The following is a 21,337-nucleotide window of genomic DNA, read 5'->3' as shown; positions in this document are numbered from 1 at the left end:
TGTGTATGCCTGTGTCAGTGTGTTCTCTCTACATTAAGAATTAGTATGCCGTGGTGTCTCCCTAAATGAATGTATCATCATCTCAAGATCTGAAATCTCGCATGCATCCTCCAGGCCCATTCGTCCTCGTCCCCCTGCCTGCTCCGTCCTCTCTCCCCGTCTGGAACTTCATTTGTCATCCCGGCCCAATCTAAACGTCAGCTAGTGGGCTTTTCTGAAGTCCTTTGGAGGTGCATGAATAAATGATAACGCCGAAACAAGATTCAACTCAATCAGCTTGTTGTGACAAAAAGCCAAGTGATCGTACATAGTTGCTATTGCTCAGTATATAAATATACACCACACACACATGCACACACACACCCACGCACACGCAGAACCCACACACACACACACACACACACACACACACACACACACACACACACACACACACACACACACACACACACACACACACACACACACACACACACACACACACACACACACACACACACACAAACAAGATGACCTTGTGAGCAAAAACGGTTATTTTGACAATGCTCTTCTTTGCCCACTATCCACTATTCCTCCATCCTCCCATCCTGTCCCTTAACCTATCCTAACTCTCTCTGCGTCAGAGCCAACGCAGTGCATGTAAAGACGAGCCTTACCAGGTAGTCATCCGGCTTGATGCCAAACAGGTCCCTGAAGTAGCGGAAAGCCAGAGGCGCGTAGGTTTTGAAGCGGAAGTCAGGGTAGTGGTGGGCCGGTGTGAGGTTGCTGCCCTCACTAGGGTTTCAGACGCCAGGGGGGGGGGGGGGAACGACACAAGGAACACGGTTGGAGACGTTAGATGAGACATTCCCATTCCTAGCCCCGAGGTCAAATGAAGGGCCGTGATGACAACACAGGAGCTGGCATTGACTTTGTATTCGTGGCGGTGGAAACACAAGACGTGGCCGCCATTCTCTCTCAGCCAGGCTCAAAGGGTCCTAATCGTCCAATCGTCATACTCTATTCACTGCTGTTGAGCGTCTCAGTGTGTGTGTGTGTGTGTGTGTGTGTGTGTGTGTGTGTGTGTGTGTGTGTGTGTGTGTGTGTGTGTGTGTGTGTGTGTGTGTGTGTGTATGAAAGCGCCTTAAGTTATCTCTATCCAGGACGGGGGATAAAGGCGCGCTGCTGTTGGTGACAACCCGGCCCTGTATACAGTGTGGCCCCTGGAGACGGCAGAACGCTCTAATTACTGCCTCTGAACAATACCAACAGGAACACATGAGCCCAGAGCTCCCGGGGCGGACCGGCGCGACCGGCACCAGAAAGAAAAGGAAAAAAAAAATGAGCAGAACTCAAATGTAACAATCCGATATCCGCAGAGGCTTGACATTCCCAGACAGGCCCTGCTCTCGAGCACAGAGTCGCCCTGTGTTTTCTCCCCCAGCAGCACACCGACTGTATCTTCCTGTAAGGTGCACCACACTGTGGTAATTTTAGGTTGCGTGAGTCATGCTTTGAGGGCGCTGGTGATGTAACATCACATTTCAACCAAATCCTTTTTTTTGGGCCTGTAAACCTACGGGAAATGGATTATTAGGGCTTTATTTGTTTCTAGGCCACAGCGAAGGTAGCTTACACTCTGAGGTGCGGAATGTTGTGTCCCGGACTAAAGAGGTATTGTCGTATTGTGCTAGCATTGTGTTCTGTAATGGGATACCGGTAATAGTCTGTCTCGGATGTGTAACACTATGCCTGTGATTACACTACTGGGATCGGACGGTTTAGCTTGGCAGAGGACGACGTGTTTGATTATCACAGACAGACAAACCTTATGTTTCATCCGCCCTGTGCAATCACCATACAATTACGTGGTCACAGACAGAGAGTCATGTCGTCTGAACAAATGTATGGGTGTGTGTTTTGTAACATAGGATTATGTATTTATACACAGCATTGATTATTTTTGTCAGTGACAGAAATACATCAACCTGTCTTTTGGGTTATTGCAGGGTAACTCGCTGGAATAGTAAATTCTTGAAACAGAGGACATAATTCAAATTAACTTTGCATATTCATAAGTTGATTAGTTCATCACAACACCAAGCACTTCTGCTACTGTTCTTCCCCCCCCCCCCCCCCCCCCCCCCCCCCCCCCCCCCCCCTTCCTCGCTTGGTAGATTCCTGTCATCTGTGCTGATTAATGATTATGTCCACCTGTGCCCTGATGGGTTCCATCCCCCGGTTTTCGGTCCTGTTTTTTTGTGATCTGTGTTATCTATTCTTAGTAATGTATTGTTACCCATTTTGAGCCTTGTTTGCTCCGTCCTGACACTATACTAGACGTCACAATAAAATGTAGATTTATGTTTTGATGGTCGTTAAAGTATTGACGGGTGTTCAATTGAACACGCCATTGGTTTGTGTTGTGTGAAAAGTCTAGGGGTAAGAAAGTCAAACGTGGAGGAGTTTGGAGGCCTTAAAAGACGCATGAGAGGACTTAAATCATAGCACATCTAACTTATACTTAAAAGTATTTCTTATTAGAAAAACATGGGGAACAAATTTCTAGGAATGTAATTACAACTGCCCGGTTGTGAGTGGATTCAGCGCAGTGACTGAAATACAAGGTTGTTGCAGACATTATGACGGGGAGGGAAGACATATGATTGGTTAAATGGCAACCCTCTTCACAGCCACATGCGTCACGACCAAAATAAAATTGGCATACGTTGTGGAGTAGGAATAGTACGACTGTGCAGGCTTTTGCCCCTTTTATATGTATTTCTACAGCAGACTGTGACCCGTGGCAGCTTAAAGACAGCCCGCTGCCTCCTACACCTAATCCGTCTCTGAAAGGCAGCTCTGTGATTCACTGCCTCTGGACGTCCAACATCCTTGAGTTTATGTAACGCTTTCTTTTTAATATGCCGATAATGATCAGTACACTACAAAAGAACGTATGAAACCAGCGAATTGGTTCACGATTGGATGTAATAAGAGATACACACATGCATGCAATATATCTAAAACATATTCAAATCAAGAACAATGTCGATATACTTTCGATGTATATTCCGAAGAAAAGAAGCGTGGGCCGTTCCCCAAAAAGTGCAGACCTCGGAAGAAAGACGCTCTCCACCACATAGAAGTCTTGCATGAGGACATCTCTGTCGGGCTTGGAGGTCAGGTTGCCCACGGTGTAGCCAATGCCCAGCTGAATGGCCCCTTTCAGCGCTGACGACGTGGTCTGGAGGAAAGAGAGCGCGAGCAGAAAGGAAAACACTATTCACACCGTGTTTATGGACTTTTTATCCACTAGGGCTACGACCTTTACATAAATAGAGCTAAGCTAAGGACCCGGACAGGGGGGAAGTGATTGCAACATGAGTGTACGAAGAGCGTGAACGCTCTAATCTTATGGGGGTTTGGGTGGATCCAGCAGTAGATGCTACTCCTTACAGTTGGGAAATGATGCTGTTTCTGGGAAATGCTGCTTTAATTTAAATGAAAACAGGATTTCGGCAGAAAAACACATCTGGCCGACTGGTTCCGGGCAGCCCTGGAGCCTCAATCTCAGGGCATTTCCTCAGGCCTCCTATGACGCATGAGTCACAATCTTTAAGTCAACATTTGAGGACTTTTCTCTCAGGTTACATGCAGAGACAAATTTCATGCTAGTTCTGGGAGTTTAAGAAGAGACAAATTAAAGAACATGCTAAGAACAGTTTTACTCTTGTTCGATTTTTTTGGGCCCGTTTTTTTCACACACCTTCTTGTAGGTTTTCTCTCTACTCGTGTTGGAAAACCCTCCCATCCCATTTTCCACGGTGGTCGACATCTGGTGGCGCAAAGAGGTGACGAAACGAGATCCAAGCCGACCGTGACAAGGTGAAGATGAAGGGATGAAAAGCGTTAGTGAACCTGTGTTTTCACAAGGCAAGGCAACTTTATTTATATAGCACTTTTCATACAACAGTGACGCAACACTTTCAGTTGGCCTACTGCCTCATCAACACCACCAGACAAATATGTTCCTCATAACTGCGTTGTGAGAACGTTCTAGAAAGACTTCGGTCTCATAGTCTATCATTAACTTGCTTTTGTAATGATCACCACAACACTCACGAAACAAAAAACAGGGAAGAGTTACCAAACACGTCATTCCTTAAACCAAAGTGTTTAGTGTTTTGTTATGTAGGACACAGTTTTAGCATATAAGAGAAGTGGGTTATTCAAATCGTTGGTAAACCGAGTGGGTAAACTTACCGTGCTTAATGGCAAGCTTGAGGGGAGGAACCGAGATCAAGGCCACATAGTCTGGTCATCTGTCTGAGAGAACGGATCTGCAGGTAAGAAAAGGAAAAAAAAAAAACATCCAGAGCCACTTAACATCCACAGAAAGGTTGTGCTATTGCGTTGAATAACGAGTAAAGGCTTTTTTTTGAGGAGTCATATTCTACCGTGTTTATTGAAGCCAACTTGGCAGCAGTAGCCCCCACAAGGCCGCTGATTTCAAGTTTCTACGGTTCGTTTCGGTCTGACAGCAAAAGGCAATTTAGTCTGCTGGAAACGCCAAGATAATAATTAGGCCATTGGTAAAAGACTTTCAAAACAATGGAATGGGATGTGCAGCAAACCCAGAGACAAAAAGACAAAGAGAGAGAGAGAGAGAGAGAGAGAGAGAGAGAGAGAGAGAGAGAGAGAGAGAGAGAGAGAGAGAGAGAGAGAGAGAGAGAGAGAGAGAGAGAGAGAGAGAGAGAGAGAGAGAGAGAGATGCATTGAGTGAATGCATATGGTATTTGTGAGTATGTGTCCCATGACCTCACCTAGTATAACAGTGTGTGTGTGAGTACGAGCATGCATGCTTGTATACTGTGTGTGTGTCTAATGACTGCGGTGTCACAGTCCTCTCAGCCTTCAGGCCAAAACGGCGGATTCTGAGCTGGAAAACACACAAACCAGGTCTTTGTTAAGCCCAAAATACATCGGCAGGTTTTACCTCACCTCCGCCTGGGGCGATCAGTGTTCTATACCCTCCTAGATATAGAACAACCCTCCTGTCTCTTTGCTTCTCCTTATTCTCCTTCTCTCTCTCAATCTCTCTGTCTGCAAAGTAGATGGATAGGCTGTAATATCGTGTCAAGAGATGTATGAGACAGGGACCCGACATGACTACGACAGGACTGTGGCATGCACGGGTAAGAGTGAAGAGGAATCAAAACTGCGTCAGTTTCTTGCTAGCCTGCAGTAGCCTCACCACCTGCATATAAATTCACCTGCAAACTCCCAAATCCATGACAACCCCCCCACCGCACACACACACACACACACACACACACACACACACACACACACACACACACACACACACACACACACACACACACACACACACACACACACACACACACACACACCACACCCTGCCCCCCCCACACACACACACACACACCCTGCCCCCCCCCCCCACACACACACACTCTCCAGCTAGCTCACATGCAGCTCCTTTAACAGTCAATCATGAGTCCTCCACGAACGGAACACCAGATCCATAGCCAAAGCTAGATGATGACATGTACAGCTGAACGTGAAGCATCCCATTGACTACACAGAGAGGTCCGTTCAGGAACTCCAGTACAGGCACCTCAACCTTGTAGAACTGCTTGGGAAAAGCAGAAGTTGGACCCTATGAACCCATAGAGTTAGTATTGGCCTATATGCACTTTGGCTTTAAAGTAGCATGTAGAACAGCATAACAGTGACATGGTTAAAATCCCTGAATCAAATCCGTAATGGGCCATGAGTACTGTACATATACAGCCTGCGCTAAAACCACTTCAGTGAAACGTTGCAAGTAAATGCATTACTTAGTCCGATTAAAATATCACAGCAGACACAGCACTCACGTCCAGACCAACCTTATCTGTGTACACCAGTTGCTATAAACACACAGGCACCAGCGGTACAGTGGACATGTTCCTGGATGGTCATGACCGACTGCTGAAACCACTTATAAGGGGCTACATGGGACACGTGCATACATGTGCTACTCCCAAGAGGACCAATTGGTTCACAGCGGTGACGGTGACAGCGGTGGCGACTTTCTGCTGCAAATGTGCAGCAGAGATGTGCACATTTTGCTAGCTAGGTTGGCTATACTGTAGCTAAAACGTAAACAATCCAAAACTGTATGGTTTGCTCACTATGGCTCGGCGGTTTGGAGTTCCCACTTTCACACTCATTTGCACACGATGGCGTGGTTCAGTCAGTCGGCTAGCACTCTAAACAGGTGTGAACATATGTGACTATTGTGACGCAGGGCTGGTTAAGGCCCGTCTCTCTCTTGTCTCTCTGTGTGTCTCTCTGTGTCTCTCAGTGTTTCTCCCCTGACCCCATAACCCAGCCAGCATGGGTCCCACCACTGCCCTTCCAGAAGAGTCCATGGGAGGCCCGCAGCTGTGGGACTGTCACAAAGAGGGAGGCTGGCTGGACAGGGTGGTCAGATGGTCAGAGCCATTTGTATTTTTATAATGGTGTTACTGGTAGCTCTCTGGCGTGACAATGTGCCTTATTTAGACAGCGATTGTACTTGTATTGTGTTGGTCTGATACAGTGGACTGAGTCCAAGTGGGTAAAATGGTAACTCATTATTGATAATTAATTGATGACTAATTATTAAGCCATCGTAAAGCACTTCAAACATGAGGCCTGGGTGGTGGATTTGGTGCAATCAAACTAATCTGTTGAGCCACGCTATGCAACTCTAAAGTTGGCTTTTGTGTTCAGTTTGATGGTTGGTTACTGTAAAGGTTAGGCTAGGTGGATATTAAGATAAGGAATAGGGTTCTGACGGTAAGGACATCTTGGAGGGATTAGAGGGAATAAGTACCAAGTAAACATTAAAAAAACGTTAAAATATTGACAAAAAAATGACATTATATTACATGGCATTGCCATCCTAAAGGCATCAATCATTGATGAAAAACTTGAAAAAAAGAAAGAAAAACTTGATCATGAAAAACTGCATTGGCATTATTGATTTGCCTAATCCTGATCGACAACAAAGGTATCAGGCAGCATTATCAGTTGGATCTAACAGCCGAAGGAGAAGGGGGGAAGATCCCTCTACTTGCTCCACTTGGAGCTACACAAGTGAAAGCACCAAACAGCCATACGATCTAATGGGGCAGCGCACGCAGAGCAGCTGCCACAAAAGCATTGAGGCAGATCAGTTGCCTTTGTGAAAACTTCCCACACTGGTACACACACACACACACACACACACACACACACACACACACACACACACACACACACACACACACACACACACACACACACACACACACACACACACACACACATGCTGTCAAACTTTTTTCACAGGGGGCCCACTAAATCCCCCCTCTCCTGGCTCCCCACCCGACTATCCATTTCCCTTCCCATCTCGTGGGCTCCCCCGCAGCCCGCAGCAAGGAACCCCTCCACCCCACCACTCTTCCAGCAGAGACAATGAAGTGCCGATCAAACAACCGTCCTCCCGAGCGATGCCTCCTCCGGAGCTCTGACTATGGAGGACGGTTTTCTCATTCTGACCCTGACGGTGCTTGAGTCAGCAGGCTGTGTGTCATTCCGTATACACGCTAAATGATATTGGGGAAATTATGCCATCCCCATCGATGTGAAGCATGCTCAAAACATGCATTGATTATAACGCCTAAGCCTTCATTTGTGTAAGAAAAAATAACTTCCTATACATAATATATAATATTCATTTTCAAACCATCAAGATTCTACAGTGTCCAAAAGCTGATTTCTCTGGTGAGTCTCTGGTGACCCGATGCTTATTCCTAATCAGAAGCCCCACGACCACACTGGGCCGGACTTCTGTGACCGAGCTTCCAAGTGGTGGACGAGGAGCTATAGGCCTTCATTCATCATGCCTTTGGTCGTCTTGGCACGATAGGGCCTGCGGGTGATCTGCTGCTGCACCCAGCTCCCTGGACCAATACTGCAGAGACGATGTAGGGTCTTCTCCGTTCGGAAAGCCTGCATTATTCACCCCAGTGCTGGAATTAAAGCGATAGATTTTGCATTGGATCCTCCGGCGGAGCTGCCACCACCGTACCACGGGTATGAATGGTAGTCTGTACACGGCTAAAGCGGCTCATCCTCCACATTGTCTGGGCTGAATGTGTCTCTTTTGCTTGGGGAGAAGCTATACTAAAGCGGTCGGGAGTCACCAGACGCTCGCCTGCTGACACCTCAGTGTTTACTCATTTTACTTTGTTGCTTTCATGTCGGCGCAGTGCTTCTCTAATTGGGCCCGCTGACAGCAGGATTATATAATGAGCTGAGACCCGACTTTGGCATTTGTCATGTTCCATAATAAATCTCTGGACTTATTCCAGTCCACTGCCGGCAAACGTAATTACGTCAAAGAGTTACTGTCAGGCAGATACTCCTCATAACAATAATCTCCTTAAACAAAGGCTGTGGTTTTAAAAGCAATTAAAAAATACACACCAAGCCCATATGAAATTGAATGCAGAGCACACAAACATATATCTGCATGCGGAATACACCGTTGTTTTGAACCGAAAGGCATGTGTGTGGTTTCAGAGACCAATATTTTTGCAGGTTTATTCGTTGACTTTCTTAAAGGGAGCTGGACCCCGGATCTGTCGATGTAGCTAAAGGGTTTCCAGCGGCACTGCGGAACTGGACGGAGCAGGGAGAGAGGGGGGAGGGTCGAGGGGTATAACAAACCACATGATGAACTACCAGGTCTTCTTCCCAACACACACATACACAACCACACACACACACACACACACACACACACACACACACACACACACACACACACACACACACACACACACACACACACACACACACACACACACACAAACAACCCTGAGGTGTTGTAGTAGTAGTAGTCAAATGTGTATGCAAAGAGCTCCTGGGGGATGTGTGAGGGAGACGGGTGGACGTGCTCGCTGCACATCCAGTGCTGCATTGCTGCAGCCGGAGCTCTGACTGCAGTGTACACCACAGTGTGCGTGTTGTATCTATTGTGTGTGTGTGTGCATGTTTGTGTGCCCAAAGAAGACTGCATGTGACAATCAAAGCAGACAGTGTGAGCATGTGTAGGCGGAGAAGGGGAAATAGGGAGCTCGAGCGGCAGGTCCTTTGGCTGCGTCCAGCCGAGATAGACGAGAAACGAGAGAATATCTCAATGTTGGGATCTTGCCTTGCGCCCTGTACATCAATAGGATGCGTCTCTTTGATCTTTCACACCTCAGGTACCGCCATGTCCACTACAGAGTTGTTTGCACAGCCTCAAAACAACACTACACTAAATTCTGCATTATGCAGCCCTTGCTGGCTTGTTGACACACACACAGAAACCCGTTCATGGACAGTATAGCAAATATATTTGAGAATGTAGCAAATTGTTTAATTCACGCTTGCTGAGTCCAAGCGACGCAGATGACAGAATGTCCTTTGTGTTTGTTATGCAGAGAGTGTCCCTCGCTAGGCGGGTTACCTCCTGCGTCCACAGAGTAACCCGACTGAGAGAGAGAGAGAGAGAGAGAGAGAGAGAGAGAGAGAGAGAGAGAGAGAGAGAGAGAGAGAGAGAGAGAGAGAGAGAGAGAGAGAGAGAGAGAGAGAGAGAGAGAGAGAGAGAGAACCAGAGAACCAGAGAGAGAGAGAGAGAGAGAAAGGGAGAGAGACAGACAGAGAGACAGAGACAGAGACAGAGACAGAGAGAGAGAGCGAGAGTGACAGAGACAGAGAGACAGAGAGAGAGATTGAGGCCGAGACAGACACAGTGAGAGAGACAGAGAGAGAAAGACATAGAGAGAGAGAGAGCGAGGGGACAGAGTCAAGGGTAGCCCTCCCTGACGAAAACAGATACAGCGTGAGCAACACTCCATCGAGGGAGAGCCGGCCTATGTGGAAGGCTCATTGTGCTCTGTCAACAATGCCTGCATGCGCAAGCTCGCCTGGGCTCCGAGCACAGCGGCCCACAAACAGGGTCACATGACACCGAGGGGGAAGAAAGCCCATCTGAGCACATGGGGTTCTGCTTAGCCCTTCCCTGGAGTCCAAGGTCCTCTCCTCTTGTCCCTGCAGTGGGAGGCACGACAGCGGGACCAAATTAATATGCATATGACTGCAGAACGGACGCACGGGTCAACCGAACACTGTTTGTTATTCTTAGATGTGGCCAAGCGTTTTGGGGGTCAGGGACGACAGGGGTCACCTCCCACGGGCTGATTTGAAATTCAAAATCTACACTTCTGAGAGACATCGGCAGGGAAAGGGAGGGGCGGAGAGGGAACTGCAATTTTTCTTTCTCTGGTCCCTCTTGTGCTGTGCTTTAGTTTGCTTTGTTATTGCTATGTCATCCTCCAGTATTTCCTCTGGTGGTATTTCCTCTTTCCCAACCCCTTCGTCCTCTAAGAGTCCCCCTTGCTGCTGGCCTCTCAGGGCTTGAGGTTGGGGGCTTCAGCAAGGGCCGGGCCACTACTCACTTTACTTATTCTTTCTGTGAGTAAACATCGACGGACAAACCAGTCAACGTTTCAGCCAATCACGAAGCAGCATAGCCAGGCCTTCTTCGGGGGGTGACTTGTTTTCCTCCAGCTCAATGCCGGTATCGACAACAACAACATGCTGTGGGGTGCCAGATTCCAGGGAACCCCCCTCCCAAATGCCTTTAGACCAATGTGTGAGAAATGGGATGTTCCACTTCTAATAAGCGGAGGTTACGTCACACAAGGAGACAAGTGGAACTCACAACTGTTAAAACAAAAGAAAAAGAGGCTAATTAATGATTCGGTAGCGAAAAACAATGGTGCATGAATCCAATTGGAGGGATGATGGTTTCGCCAATGATCATGTGTTTCCCCTAAATCTTAAGTGACCATGGGCGTTCTAATTTTAATTCATTTACAGTATTCCCATGAGCAATGAACAGCACGTGGATGGTAAGTGTGGAACAAATGTGAGCCGTTCTTGTCTTGTCAAATGTAGATAAGGTCCATACGTTCCATTCGTCAGCATTCTGTGAGTCACCATGTCTTCATCAAAGCATGTCATCTTGCAGGTATGGGCTTTAAGGGTGCAGTTTATAGAATTTAGTGGCATCGTCGCAATTTCTACATGTATCCTAAAAGTGCAGTGTAATATTTAAGCAAGCCAGCCCTACAGTGGACTGTAGTCCACTGTCCACTGTAGTCCACTGTAGTCCATCAGTTTGGATGACTATGTAGGCTCAACCATCACTCAAACAGAAGATGGGGCCACTGATTTAATTAGCTTATACGGTTCTGACTTGGCCTTGGTTGGGATCTATAGTAAACGCTCCATGGTATTTGCTGACATGAGTGCTGTCTGTCCAATGAAAGAGCACAATGAAACAGATAACAGAGGCAGGCCAGACCTGCCTCATTTGCTGTTCTGAACCACAGGCACAACACCAGATCCAAGCTGCACATATGCCTAGTCAACTGGCGATATAGTGGCACGACCACAAAAATAGATAAGACAACTTATTTAGCCTTGCTTGATATTTGCGGATTCTGAAATTGAAAGACATAAACATAAATGATACTGCTATAATGTTCAGACTCAACCAGCTGCGAGTAGATTTGACTTTGTGTATTTTATATTGCCTTAATTTTGAAATTAGGGTGTTAAAATAAAATAAAAGTGGTGAGGGTTTAGTCAATTATGCGGAAACGTTGGGAAGCTGAATGTGTTGTTATTTCACTGAGTAATGCAGCAGGAATCACGGCCATGCCCAAAAATGTCACAAAGTGGTTATGACACGCACAAAAAGAAAATCAAAACAAACATTCTGCCCCAAATGACTCTTGAAAGATATGTCACAAATAAACAGGGAAAGCTTCCAATGTATCAACTAACCTAAGACATGAGGCATGCAAACATGATCTTTATGGGAAATTGTCAATTATTAATTTGAAATAAATTCAACAAACTCATATTGCATTTGCCAAAACACTCTAAAAGTGAAAGTCGAAAGTTAGAGATCGACTTGCCTTACATAACAGTGTCATGAGACTCATGTGAACGCTCTATGGTTTTGCCCTCCCAAGCTCTGCACTTTGACCTAACCTCTCAAGATCATGCTCAATGATTTGTTCAGGCTTAGAAATACAATGCTGTTTTAAATAACACACATAACAAAACAACCCAGAAAAATACACGTGTGTACATTCACACTCACACACACACACTACACACACGCACAAACACACGCACACGCACACACACACACACACACACACACACACACACACACACACACACACACACACACACACAGACAATGTGTGCTTCTATAGTGAGACTTCACAGACTTTTGTTATTGTTCTTCTAATGCTACTCGAATGGAAGATGTATCACACGGCACAGACTATTGCTTACTAAAGCCAAACCCATATCCATATCAGAACGAGGGTGGTTCGGGTGTTACCACCGAGAGAGACACACAGCGGGAGATTTGCGTACACTGCTTTCCCTTTCAAAACTCCTCTGTGCTAATCCAAACAGCCCAGCCCCAATCTGGACCCACTGCACTACCTCCCATTCAAATCACTCATTTATACCTAGTGTGGCCAAGTGTGTGCCATTTTATAGCTGTATTTTTGTATTCCTTATAGTCGTATGTATATGTCTGAGAGGCAGGGCCTGCCAGCTGACTGCCAAGAGCAGGAATGTAGCACTTCTGAGATAAAGTGTACTGAGATAGTACTGAGATAAGGTGATAGTCACTGGAAATCAGGCACGTAAACACTGCCTGCTCTATATCCTATTCAAGTAACCACAGCAGCTTACTTGATCTGCAATACAGAATTATAATTGTTATAATAGGCAGCATATGTGCTATAATGACATTAGAGATCTAATGTTTATAATTTAAGTACAGAAAACTACAGGATACATGATTCAGAAGCCCCCAGCTCTTATCGGAATGTCATCTCTCGCTATAAGGCATGCCATAATAACACACATTAGCTGACAGGCGTGCCACAATAACACACAGAGGTAAACAATCAATCAATCAATCAATCAATCAATCAATCAAGAAAACAATCATTCAGCACACACTGTTTACTTCTACTTTACGTGCCAAGCACTGCTTCGTTTATAGAGGCTTATTACAGTCTTTATATGTATTGAGTTACATCACTGGCTAAAAGTCTGGACTACATTCAGTGAGCAGGGGCAAGTTGAAGAGGAGTTCTGCCAGGCAAAGTGCATACCTGGTCTGACTGAACTGCCTGTTATTTCAAGGCTGTGTAAACTGTACTATAGAACAATGGTCGTTTTCTATGAAGCAAGAAAGAATAGCAAGGTACGGATAATCAGTCGCAATTACTCACGTGAATCGCACCAGCCACTTGGCTTCTTCTTCTGAATTATCTCGGAGCAAATATTGTTTCTCGCATCGGAGCTAGTGGTCGCTGAAGTGGGAGAAATCGTTTTTTCTTGTTCTTTTTTGGGAGGGGGGGGGGTGGGGGGGGGCGGGTGGAGTTTCTTCGAAAATGTATCCCTTGCAGAAACAGATCCGCTTGTGCGTATTGACAGCCTTGGCGCCGGGCTACGAACAGTTGGTTGTACAGTAGCCCACTGAAAGTAAACGCGCTGGTCTCTCCAGCCCTGCCTCTTGACAGCTGTATCCTTCACTACGTCTGCAACACAGCGAAGCCGCCCAGGCTTCATTGGCTGCCGCGGCTCAAAGGCGCCACCTACAGGCCTGGATATTTCACATGCAGGGATGGATGAGATGGAATCTTCTCAGGATACAAACGTCAAATAGGTCCGTAATAAAAAAATTAAATGGTCCAAAGAAAATAGACATGTCTTATTTTGTTTTTTGTGCATTTCTTTTATTTTCCTATTTTTTTGTATTGGTATAAAACATTTTCCACAGTGATTTATTTTCATTTGATCTTTAAACAAGGAAAAAGTAAAACGAATGAAAAGAACGATATAGGTAATACCATGGTTCGAGAACTGTACCAACGGATGTCTGTTAATTGACTTGTCGATTGATTAGGGAAAAAGTGAGTGACACATTCAAATATGAATAATTTAGCTGGAAATGTAGTTAATTCAGTTCATCATTAATACATAATACAAGTCAACAAAAAAAGTTGAATAGAAAAATCTTCAAACCCCATATCAATAATCAAGTCAATTTGGAGTCTAATTGGGAAACACAAATAAAGGTATGCACATGCCTACAAAATAAATAAAAAGCCCTTCGCTTGTTATAATTACTATACGCATGGACCCTTTCGAAATCTCCAATCACCATTTCATTGAGATAATTTAAGATATTTGGAGCCAGCCTCTTGGATTATTTAATCCTTCAGATGTAAAAAAAAAAAAAAAAAAACTTCCAAACGAAATCTCCAAATCGAAAGATAAAAAAACACTTTCCACAGCTGTATTCTTCCCAAAGCGTGGCACGGCGGGCCGCTCAAGAGGTGAAGGGCTTGATGAGGCCCAGATCCATGCCTTTCACCAGGCACATGCGCGCTACATCGATGGAATCCTGCCTCTTGAGGTTGTCCTCCGCCTTGCCGATCACGGAGAGGATCTCCATAATCTCGCACTCCAGCAGCTTCTTGGCCAGCTCGCTGTCGTCCGAGTTGAGCATGTTGAAGACGATCACCAGCCCACGGTGCTGGACCTTGGGGTTGTCGTGCAAACACAACCTCTGCACGATCTCCAGCCACTGGGTACTCTGTGGGGAGAGTGATCGAATACGTCACGTGGGCGTCTTGTGGGTTTGCGGTACAGGTCTAAACATGAGTCGTTAGTGGTGCAGGCGGGATTGGGTGTTTTCGACTCTCCGTTTGAGGTACTGGGATCCATCCGACCCCTATGTCTGCAGGCCACCTGTAGACATCCCAGATCAGGATGCCTAGCCCCTACCCTCTCCTCGCTGACCTCATTTCACTGCAAGTCGCTCTGAATACGAGCGTCTGCTAAATTACCAAATGTTTAATTGTGAAAGCTGTACGTACCACCACTGTCATCTTGGTGCAAAGCTTCTTCTTGGCTCCGGTCAGCATGGCCAAGGCTCCTGCTGCGGCTATTTGGAGGACGTCGTCGTCTTCACCACAGAGCAGCACCAACAGCTTCATCTTGTCATTGCCATCCTGCAGGTAACGTTCTTGGACCTGAACACAGCGAAAATGTTCTCAATATTCGGGGGAGTTGCTGCAGCAGCCATTTACTTTGCTTGTTTATATTGATCTGTGATGTTAGATCTTTATGCTGGCTCCCATCATTCTCTCCTTGTCCAACAACCCCTCATCCACTTACTTGGGCACTTTGTTGTTCTGGCACTTTATAGCGCATTATAGCGATTCCATGCAAATCCTCCTGTGCACTTCTCAACAACTTCCTCTGCATTCTTCCCAGATAATTGCAAATGCAGCATCATTGTAGTTTCTCAAATGTTTTTATCTCATGTGTAACCTGATCTGCGTCACCTGTCCGTCCATCGGGATGAAAAGCAACTACCGAATGACCAGACGTAAATGTATAAATGTCTTACCTCTTTACATGAGACCAAGTTGCACATGCATTCAGTGGCAGCCCGTCGGATCTGCTCGTGGTCTTCAAACATGTAGTTCTCAATCTCTGGCAGGGCTTTCTCCTTCACAATTTTCACCCTGTGAAAAAGATGAATGCTTGAATCATTTCTTATCGTGTCCCAACTCAACAGCACAAGTCCATAAAGTCTATCGCAGGCATTGATATGGCAGTGATCTAAGCTGTGTTACCTCAGTTTTTCACTGAAACCAGCTAGGTTTGTGAGGCCTTTCAGAGCTTCATAGTTCTCCATTCCATCTCTGTCTGTGGCCAGGAGACTGACCAAGGGCCGCACCACCTCATACACCTGTCATTGGGGGAAGAAGAAGAGGACATTGTAGAGGTGGGAAACAGCTACAGAGAAATGAGTCGTATACTATCAAAGGAAAGGTTTGAGCTCTTCCTATGAAGATGATCCAAGATAAACCTGATGTTCATTTCTTACCCTTTCACCTGGGAAGGCGATCTCAGGGTTGGAGACGGAGGCGATCTTGGCAAGGGCGTGGCAGGCCTTCACCCTTCCAGGGTTTGTCCCTTCCAAGGCCAGGGGGATCAGCGCCTTGGGAAAGAGAGAGCAAAGAGTAGGAGGATCGATCATCTTTTTGGTTCCTTCTGGGCTCTTTGATGAAACTTTGTGAAAGTAGCAGTGCATCGGCAATGAGTTTTTTTTTTCATTATCAGTCAAACGCAGAGCCTAAGAGTTTTTACAAAACGAATTGGTTATTGAGGAAAGAGCGTGGAAAATGCATAGGCTCACGCCAGTCTGGGCTGCAGGACGTGTTCAGCATATATTCACAGTCTAATTACAGGTTCAAGATCCCAGTTCTGTGACTCACTTTCCCTCCACCGTGGGCTACGATGGTACCGCGGTCTTTTACATCCTGGGACAAAGCCAAGAAGACCCTGGGGAACACGACAGAAAAGCCTTTGAGCCATGCAACGTTTTAAACATAGCAAGCAATTTGATAACTGAGGACACAAGTATGTGAGCGTGTTAATCTATTTTTCTGTGAGAGAGGGAGCAAAATGAATCCAAGAAATATATATTTTCAAGAAATTGTTTGTCAAATCAAATCAAATGATGGTGGTTTGCCTACCGAGAGAGCAGTTCTTTGGTCTGGTCCGTGAGGACGGAGCTGTCAGCTTTGACCATGACCGTGAGAGCTGAGGTGACGCCTGCTTTCAGCATCCTCTTTATTCTCTTCTCAATAAAGTCTTTCTTATCCTGCAGATAGGGAATGGAACAAACTGTCCATCTAACATCGGTGTCGGGCAATGCAATTCTCTCTTTTGTGTATATTGTTTGTAACTTGGTTGTAGGCTAACAATTGCTCTTAGCCAATGATTAAATTAGGCGAAAGATTGATATTCACAGGACATCTCTACTCTTACTGCAGGCATTATTAATTAGTATTCATCTGTAAGCATATCTGAGGCAAAAAGGTGCAGTGAGTATCTTTTGCCTGAAGTCCTCAGGAAAGGTAGCTAAGTTAATATGGCGGCTTACCTTGGGATGCTGCTCTGGAACGTGCTGTTTGGAGAACTTTGCCAACTGAACGAGCTCAGGGAGGATATCCTTCTTCTCATAGCTGTTGGTGCAATTGACCAGGGTGCAGGCTACTGCATACAGGATAGTCTTATCCTTAGACTATTGACAAAAATCAAAAAGCAACACATTAGGTTTAGCAAATATCAATGTTGGGAAAATAATGTGTAGCGTATTTGACTACACATACATACTGCTTGCTTTATGATAGTTGTATACCTTTGCCAGTTCAAACATGGCTTTCATGGCGGGTTCATCCTCCACAAAGTCATCCTTTACGTCAGCGTCATTAGTCAGATACGCCAAACCTTCGATGGCCCACTTCCTTGTCCTGGTGTCGAGCTGGGGATTGACCAGCCACCTGAAGGCAAGAGCAGGGTATATGAACAAGCAGAACAAGAAGGATTCAGCCAAGTTTATTTGAATTGCTATTAGTGATCTAAGACTGCAGAGTTCATGTAAAGCGACTCACTTTCTGCACTGTTTGGCCAACTTCTCTGTCGAACCTTCAGCAAACTGCCTCATACTGTAATCGTCACCACCCGCGGAACCAAGTTTGCAAAGACCCTATTCATTAAGAGAAGGAAATAAATGATGTATTTTATTTCCCGTGCGTTTTAGAAATCGGGCTGCTTAGGGAGGGGCACTCACCACCAGCGCACGGATCTTAATCTTCTCGTTCTTGGTCTTCTTGTACATCTCCTTGAGGAGCGAGACGCCGTTGGTGATGATGAAGGAGGCGCGGCTGCACTTGGACGCGGCGTGGATCAACGCCTCCACGGCCACCAGCTGGTCCACCTCGCGCTCCGACGCGCACAGGGCCACCATCATCTCCATCACCCCCTGACGACCCACCAGGGCGTTGCCCACCTCGAACGGGCCCTGCAGCAGGCCTGAGATGACGTTGATGGCGTGGATGTTTCTGTCCATGTCCTTGGGGTCAAACTTGGACCTGTGTGGTGGGAGAGAAGACAATGAGATAACAAAAGGTGGGTTCATCGATAGATAAAGGGTATCAGGTTGTTGCAGAATTGTTAGAAATCATCTGAATTAGGGTTTTGGGTTTAACATTTTGAAACAGGGCAAGGCAGGGAAGGGGGGGGAGTGGGGGGGGGGGGGGGGGACGACTCACTTGATGTATTCGTCACAGACATCTCTGAAGTTGTCTCTCTCAGGGTCACACTTGAGGTCGTCGTACATCTTGGTGAGGAGCACGCTGGCGATCAGCTGGCTGTTGTCCGTCATGGGCAGCTGGTCTGGCAGGTCGGGGATCTGTCCGCACACTTTCAGGATCTTCTTCAAACCTGGGAAGCAAACAACGTCACGGTATATTCAGACAGCTGATTCTTAATCATGTCAAGTATCTCAATCAAGTTAATATTGAATAGGTGAATACGGGTGCAATGTGTCCCACACAAGCTTCTCCGGGCTCACCGTGGTCAATCAAGAAGAGCGTTTTGGTGTGGTCGCTCTCTTTTTTATGTTTTCGTGGCACGTTCTTGGTAAGCAGGTTAAGGGCCTGGTCTCTGCCGAGCCCAGACACCTTCTTACTCGCAACCATTTCCAACAGGGACAACAGAATGGTCATCAGGTCCTTGTTCGAGTCTGTAAAAAGACGGATACCTCGTTAGGATGGTTCACTCGATTGAATGACACGCGTTGACAACACCTACATTAGAAGCGCAGAAAACATTCGGTCATGATTGAGTCTTACCCAAAACCATGGCCTCTTCTTTTCCATATATCCTCTTGTCTCCGCAGGTGAGAGAGTCATTGATGCACTGGAAGAGGTTGCACGTTGCCAAGGAAAGTTCTTCGTTGTCAATTGCCATGACGCTGCACAGCTTCTCAATGCTGATCATCTGGAGGATGGCCATGGTCTGAGGAGGGGAGGTATGTTTAAACGAAGGAAGATCATTTGTTGAACGCATTCATTCAATTTAGTTTCATTTTCACAGCGTAAAGCCCAGCGTTGGTGCACTGCTCACCCTAGCTTTGTGCCCTGTGCACATTCCTGAAAGGGTACGGACCGAAGCCAGCATCATTGCTGGTTTGCCTGAGTCAATCATATTCATTAGTAGAGGCACTCCATTGTTCTGGAAGATTCTTTCTGCTCCTGCATCTTCCCTAGCCAACACAATCAGGTTGTTTGCAGCCTAAAAGGGATACATAATTTTTTTTTGATATGGATGGAATATTATTATGCTTATTAACAACACAAACATGATTGCTCTAGAATTTGTTATTTTGCTTAGAATTTTGAAAAAAGTTTCACCTTTTCAATCTTATCTTTCTCCATCTCCTCAGCCATTAATATGTCAAACATATTTTGCACCCTTGAGTCTGTAGAGAATGTGGTTTTCAGCTATCGAACAAAAGAGATGCAACCTCTATTAATACATTGCTCACGAAAGAAAAGTACATCATACGTAGGGTTAGAAAGTACAGAAAAAAGCGCCAGAATTCTAAGCGCCAGAATTGTTGTGTGTCGCTGTTTGTTCTTAATTGATTCACCAACCTTAGCCTGAATCTCTGCTCCCAGCCTGCGGAGAGTATCAAGGAAGGTCTTGTTTTTGGGTTCTATGGTGGCACATCTCTGGACATCTTTGAAAGCCATGTCCAGCTTGCCAAGCTTCTCCAGGGCTTGGCAGCGCCGATATAGAGCTTTGATATCTGCTGCATCAACATCAATAGCTAGAGAGAAAACAAATTGAGTTGACATATTTTTCTATCTTTAACATGTTGATTCTATATTTTGTTTGAGATTGTACTTTTGCAATATACCTCTAGATGCGTCGGATGCTGCAGTAGTATAATTTTCCTGTGAACAGAATATTTATTTATGAAGTATTAAGAGTGGTACCTTAATTTAGTTGTCCTTGTTAATATGTCTTGGGGTTGATCGTTTGGATGCAATATTATTCATGCAGTTATTTACCTTTTTTAAGTAACAGGCTGATCTGTTCCTGTAAATGATGGCCAACACTTTTTTGTCCTTGCACAGCTTGATGGCTTGTGTGTAGCTCTCAATGGCTTTGTCAATCTCTCCTGACTGGAAATAAGCGTTTCCTTCATCCTTAAGCTGGTTTGCTTCAGCCATCTAACAAACAAGAATATTCACAAATATGACCATTAAAAACCTAAATCGTTAAAATTGTATTGAAAGTCCCACAATGCTATTCAACAACTGTTGTAGGAATTCTGGTGTTTCACCTTTTTTTCAGACCTTTTACTTGTTTTAGCTCATTTAAAATATTTTCAGGATATAGAAAAGTAGCAAAATATCAACCAAACAATATCATGGTTTGAATTTGTAAATATAATGTTTTTTTGGTTCTCTCATATATTCCAATGATTATGGGGTAAAAACAAGGAAAATTACAGAAAACCTATTCCGTACCCTCCTCAATGTGGAGCTTTCTTGAAGCAAATGGCCCTGCACATGTTATCCCTAACTTTAAATGGCCACCTCTCATGCCTTATTTGGGCATCATCCAAGGAGCAAACCCCTTGCCACAGTCACTACTCTAACATACAGTAACTTCAACCTGTCCCACAGAGTGTATCCATCTAAAATAACTCCACACCATACAGTTCAATGACTCAATCATAGCCAACATAAAAAGTAAGGTTTATTTGTTGACAAACCTTGAGTGTTGTGTGGTCTCCTCTTTGTCTCTTCACTTTTAATATTGCTCTGGATGGTGAGATCTGGAGCGTCTGCCCCTGAAGGTTGCAACTAACTTTTTGGTTCTTTGTAACCCCCCATCACCTCGGATACTATTTATACCGGTGGACACTGAGGTGGGACAGGACCACCGTCTCTTATCTATGAAAAGCAACGGGGGTCCTTTCAGTACCCTTACAGTTCTTTGACTGGGAGACGTCCATGTTGAACTCATGATAGGTTTTGGTATTGGATGCTGTACTTAGAATACTATTTTTAATATGCATAATAACATGCATAAAACATTATAACACAAAAAAACTGAAAAAATATTTATTCTTTGCTGGGGGTAACCCCCTTAACACTTGGTTTGGTCCTGATAATGTCTATTTAGGGCCTTGGTATGATGACAGCTGACAGGCGCTTCTAGCAAATGCCTCTGGTGAGTTCAAGAGGTGGGGGCGGGGTTGAGGAGTCGGGGGCTGGCAGCTGCTTGG

At 45.5% G+C, this 21,337-nt stretch overlaps 2 protein-coding genes across 2 annotated transcripts in view; both read right to left on the bottom strand.

The window, feature by feature from the left end:
* The window catches only part of pip5k1bb (phosphatidylinositol-4-phosphate 5-kinase, type I, beta b), a 32,500-nt gene extending 18,981 nt beyond the window's left edge, over positions 1-13,519 (bottom strand). Inside the window, exons 1-5 of the mRNA XM_056593269.1 lie at positions 13,401-13,519; positions 4,246-4,322; positions 3,749-3,817; positions 3,096-3,226; positions 657-774 (exon numbers count right to left, since the gene is read on the bottom strand). Of these exons, the coding sequence (XP_056449244.1) occupies positions 657-774; positions 3,096-3,226; positions 3,749-3,817 (318 nt within the window). The 5' untranslated portion in view covers positions 4,246-4,322; positions 13,401-13,519. The remainder of the gene's footprint in view (positions 1-656; positions 775-3,095; positions 3,227-3,748; positions 3,818-4,245; positions 4,323-13,400) is intronic.
* Positions 13,520-14,399: 880 nt separating this feature from the next.
* On the bottom strand, positions 14,400-20,948 carry unc45b (unc-45 myosin chaperone B). Its single transcript, XM_056593266.1, has 20 exons — positions 20,822-20,948; positions 20,112-20,273; positions 19,958-19,994; positions 19,692-19,867; positions 19,449-19,538; positions 19,162-19,329; positions 18,888-19,053; positions 18,608-18,778; positions 18,306-18,477; positions 17,825-18,125; positions 17,646-17,740; positions 17,393-17,534; positions 17,135-17,275; positions 16,725-16,852; positions 16,464-16,530; positions 16,073-16,186; positions 15,819-15,934; positions 15,590-15,707; positions 15,054-15,209; positions 14,400-14,770 (listed from the first exon to the last, which is right to left on the bottom strand). The coding sequence occupies exons 2-20, from the start codon at positions 20,271-20,273 to the stop codon at positions 14,504-14,506; spliced, it is 2,787 nt and encodes a 928-aa protein (XP_056449241.1). The 5' UTR covers positions 20,822-20,948; the 3' UTR covers positions 14,400-14,503.
* Between the last annotated feature and the right edge of the window lie 389 nt (positions 20,949-21,337).

Source organism: Gadus chalcogrammus, chromosome 6 (genome assembly GCF_026213295.1).
Source record: "Gadus chalcogrammus isolate NIFS_2021 chromosome 6, NIFS_Gcha_1.0, whole genome shotgun sequence".
In the NCBI taxonomy this organism is placed as follows: Eukaryota; Metazoa; Chordata; class Actinopteri; order Gadiformes; family Gadidae; genus Gadus; species Gadus chalcogrammus.
Note: the sequence above shows the minus strand (reverse complement) of the source record. Positions and strands in the feature narration are given on the sequence as shown.

Coding starts and splice junctions, on each gene's coding strand:
- unc45b (XM_056593266.1), bottom strand. CDS start 20,273: ATGGCTGAAGCAAACCAGCTTAAGGATGAAGGAAACGCTTATTTCCAG. Junction 17,535..17,645: donor TTGGCCAAACAGTGCAGAAA/GTGAGTCGCTTT, acceptor TCTTGCCTTCAG/GTGGCTGGTCAATCCCCAGC. Junction 16,531..16,724: donor ACCAAAGAACTGCTCTCTCG/GTAGGCAAACCA, acceptor CGTGTTCCCCAG/GGTCTTCTTGGCTTTGTCCC.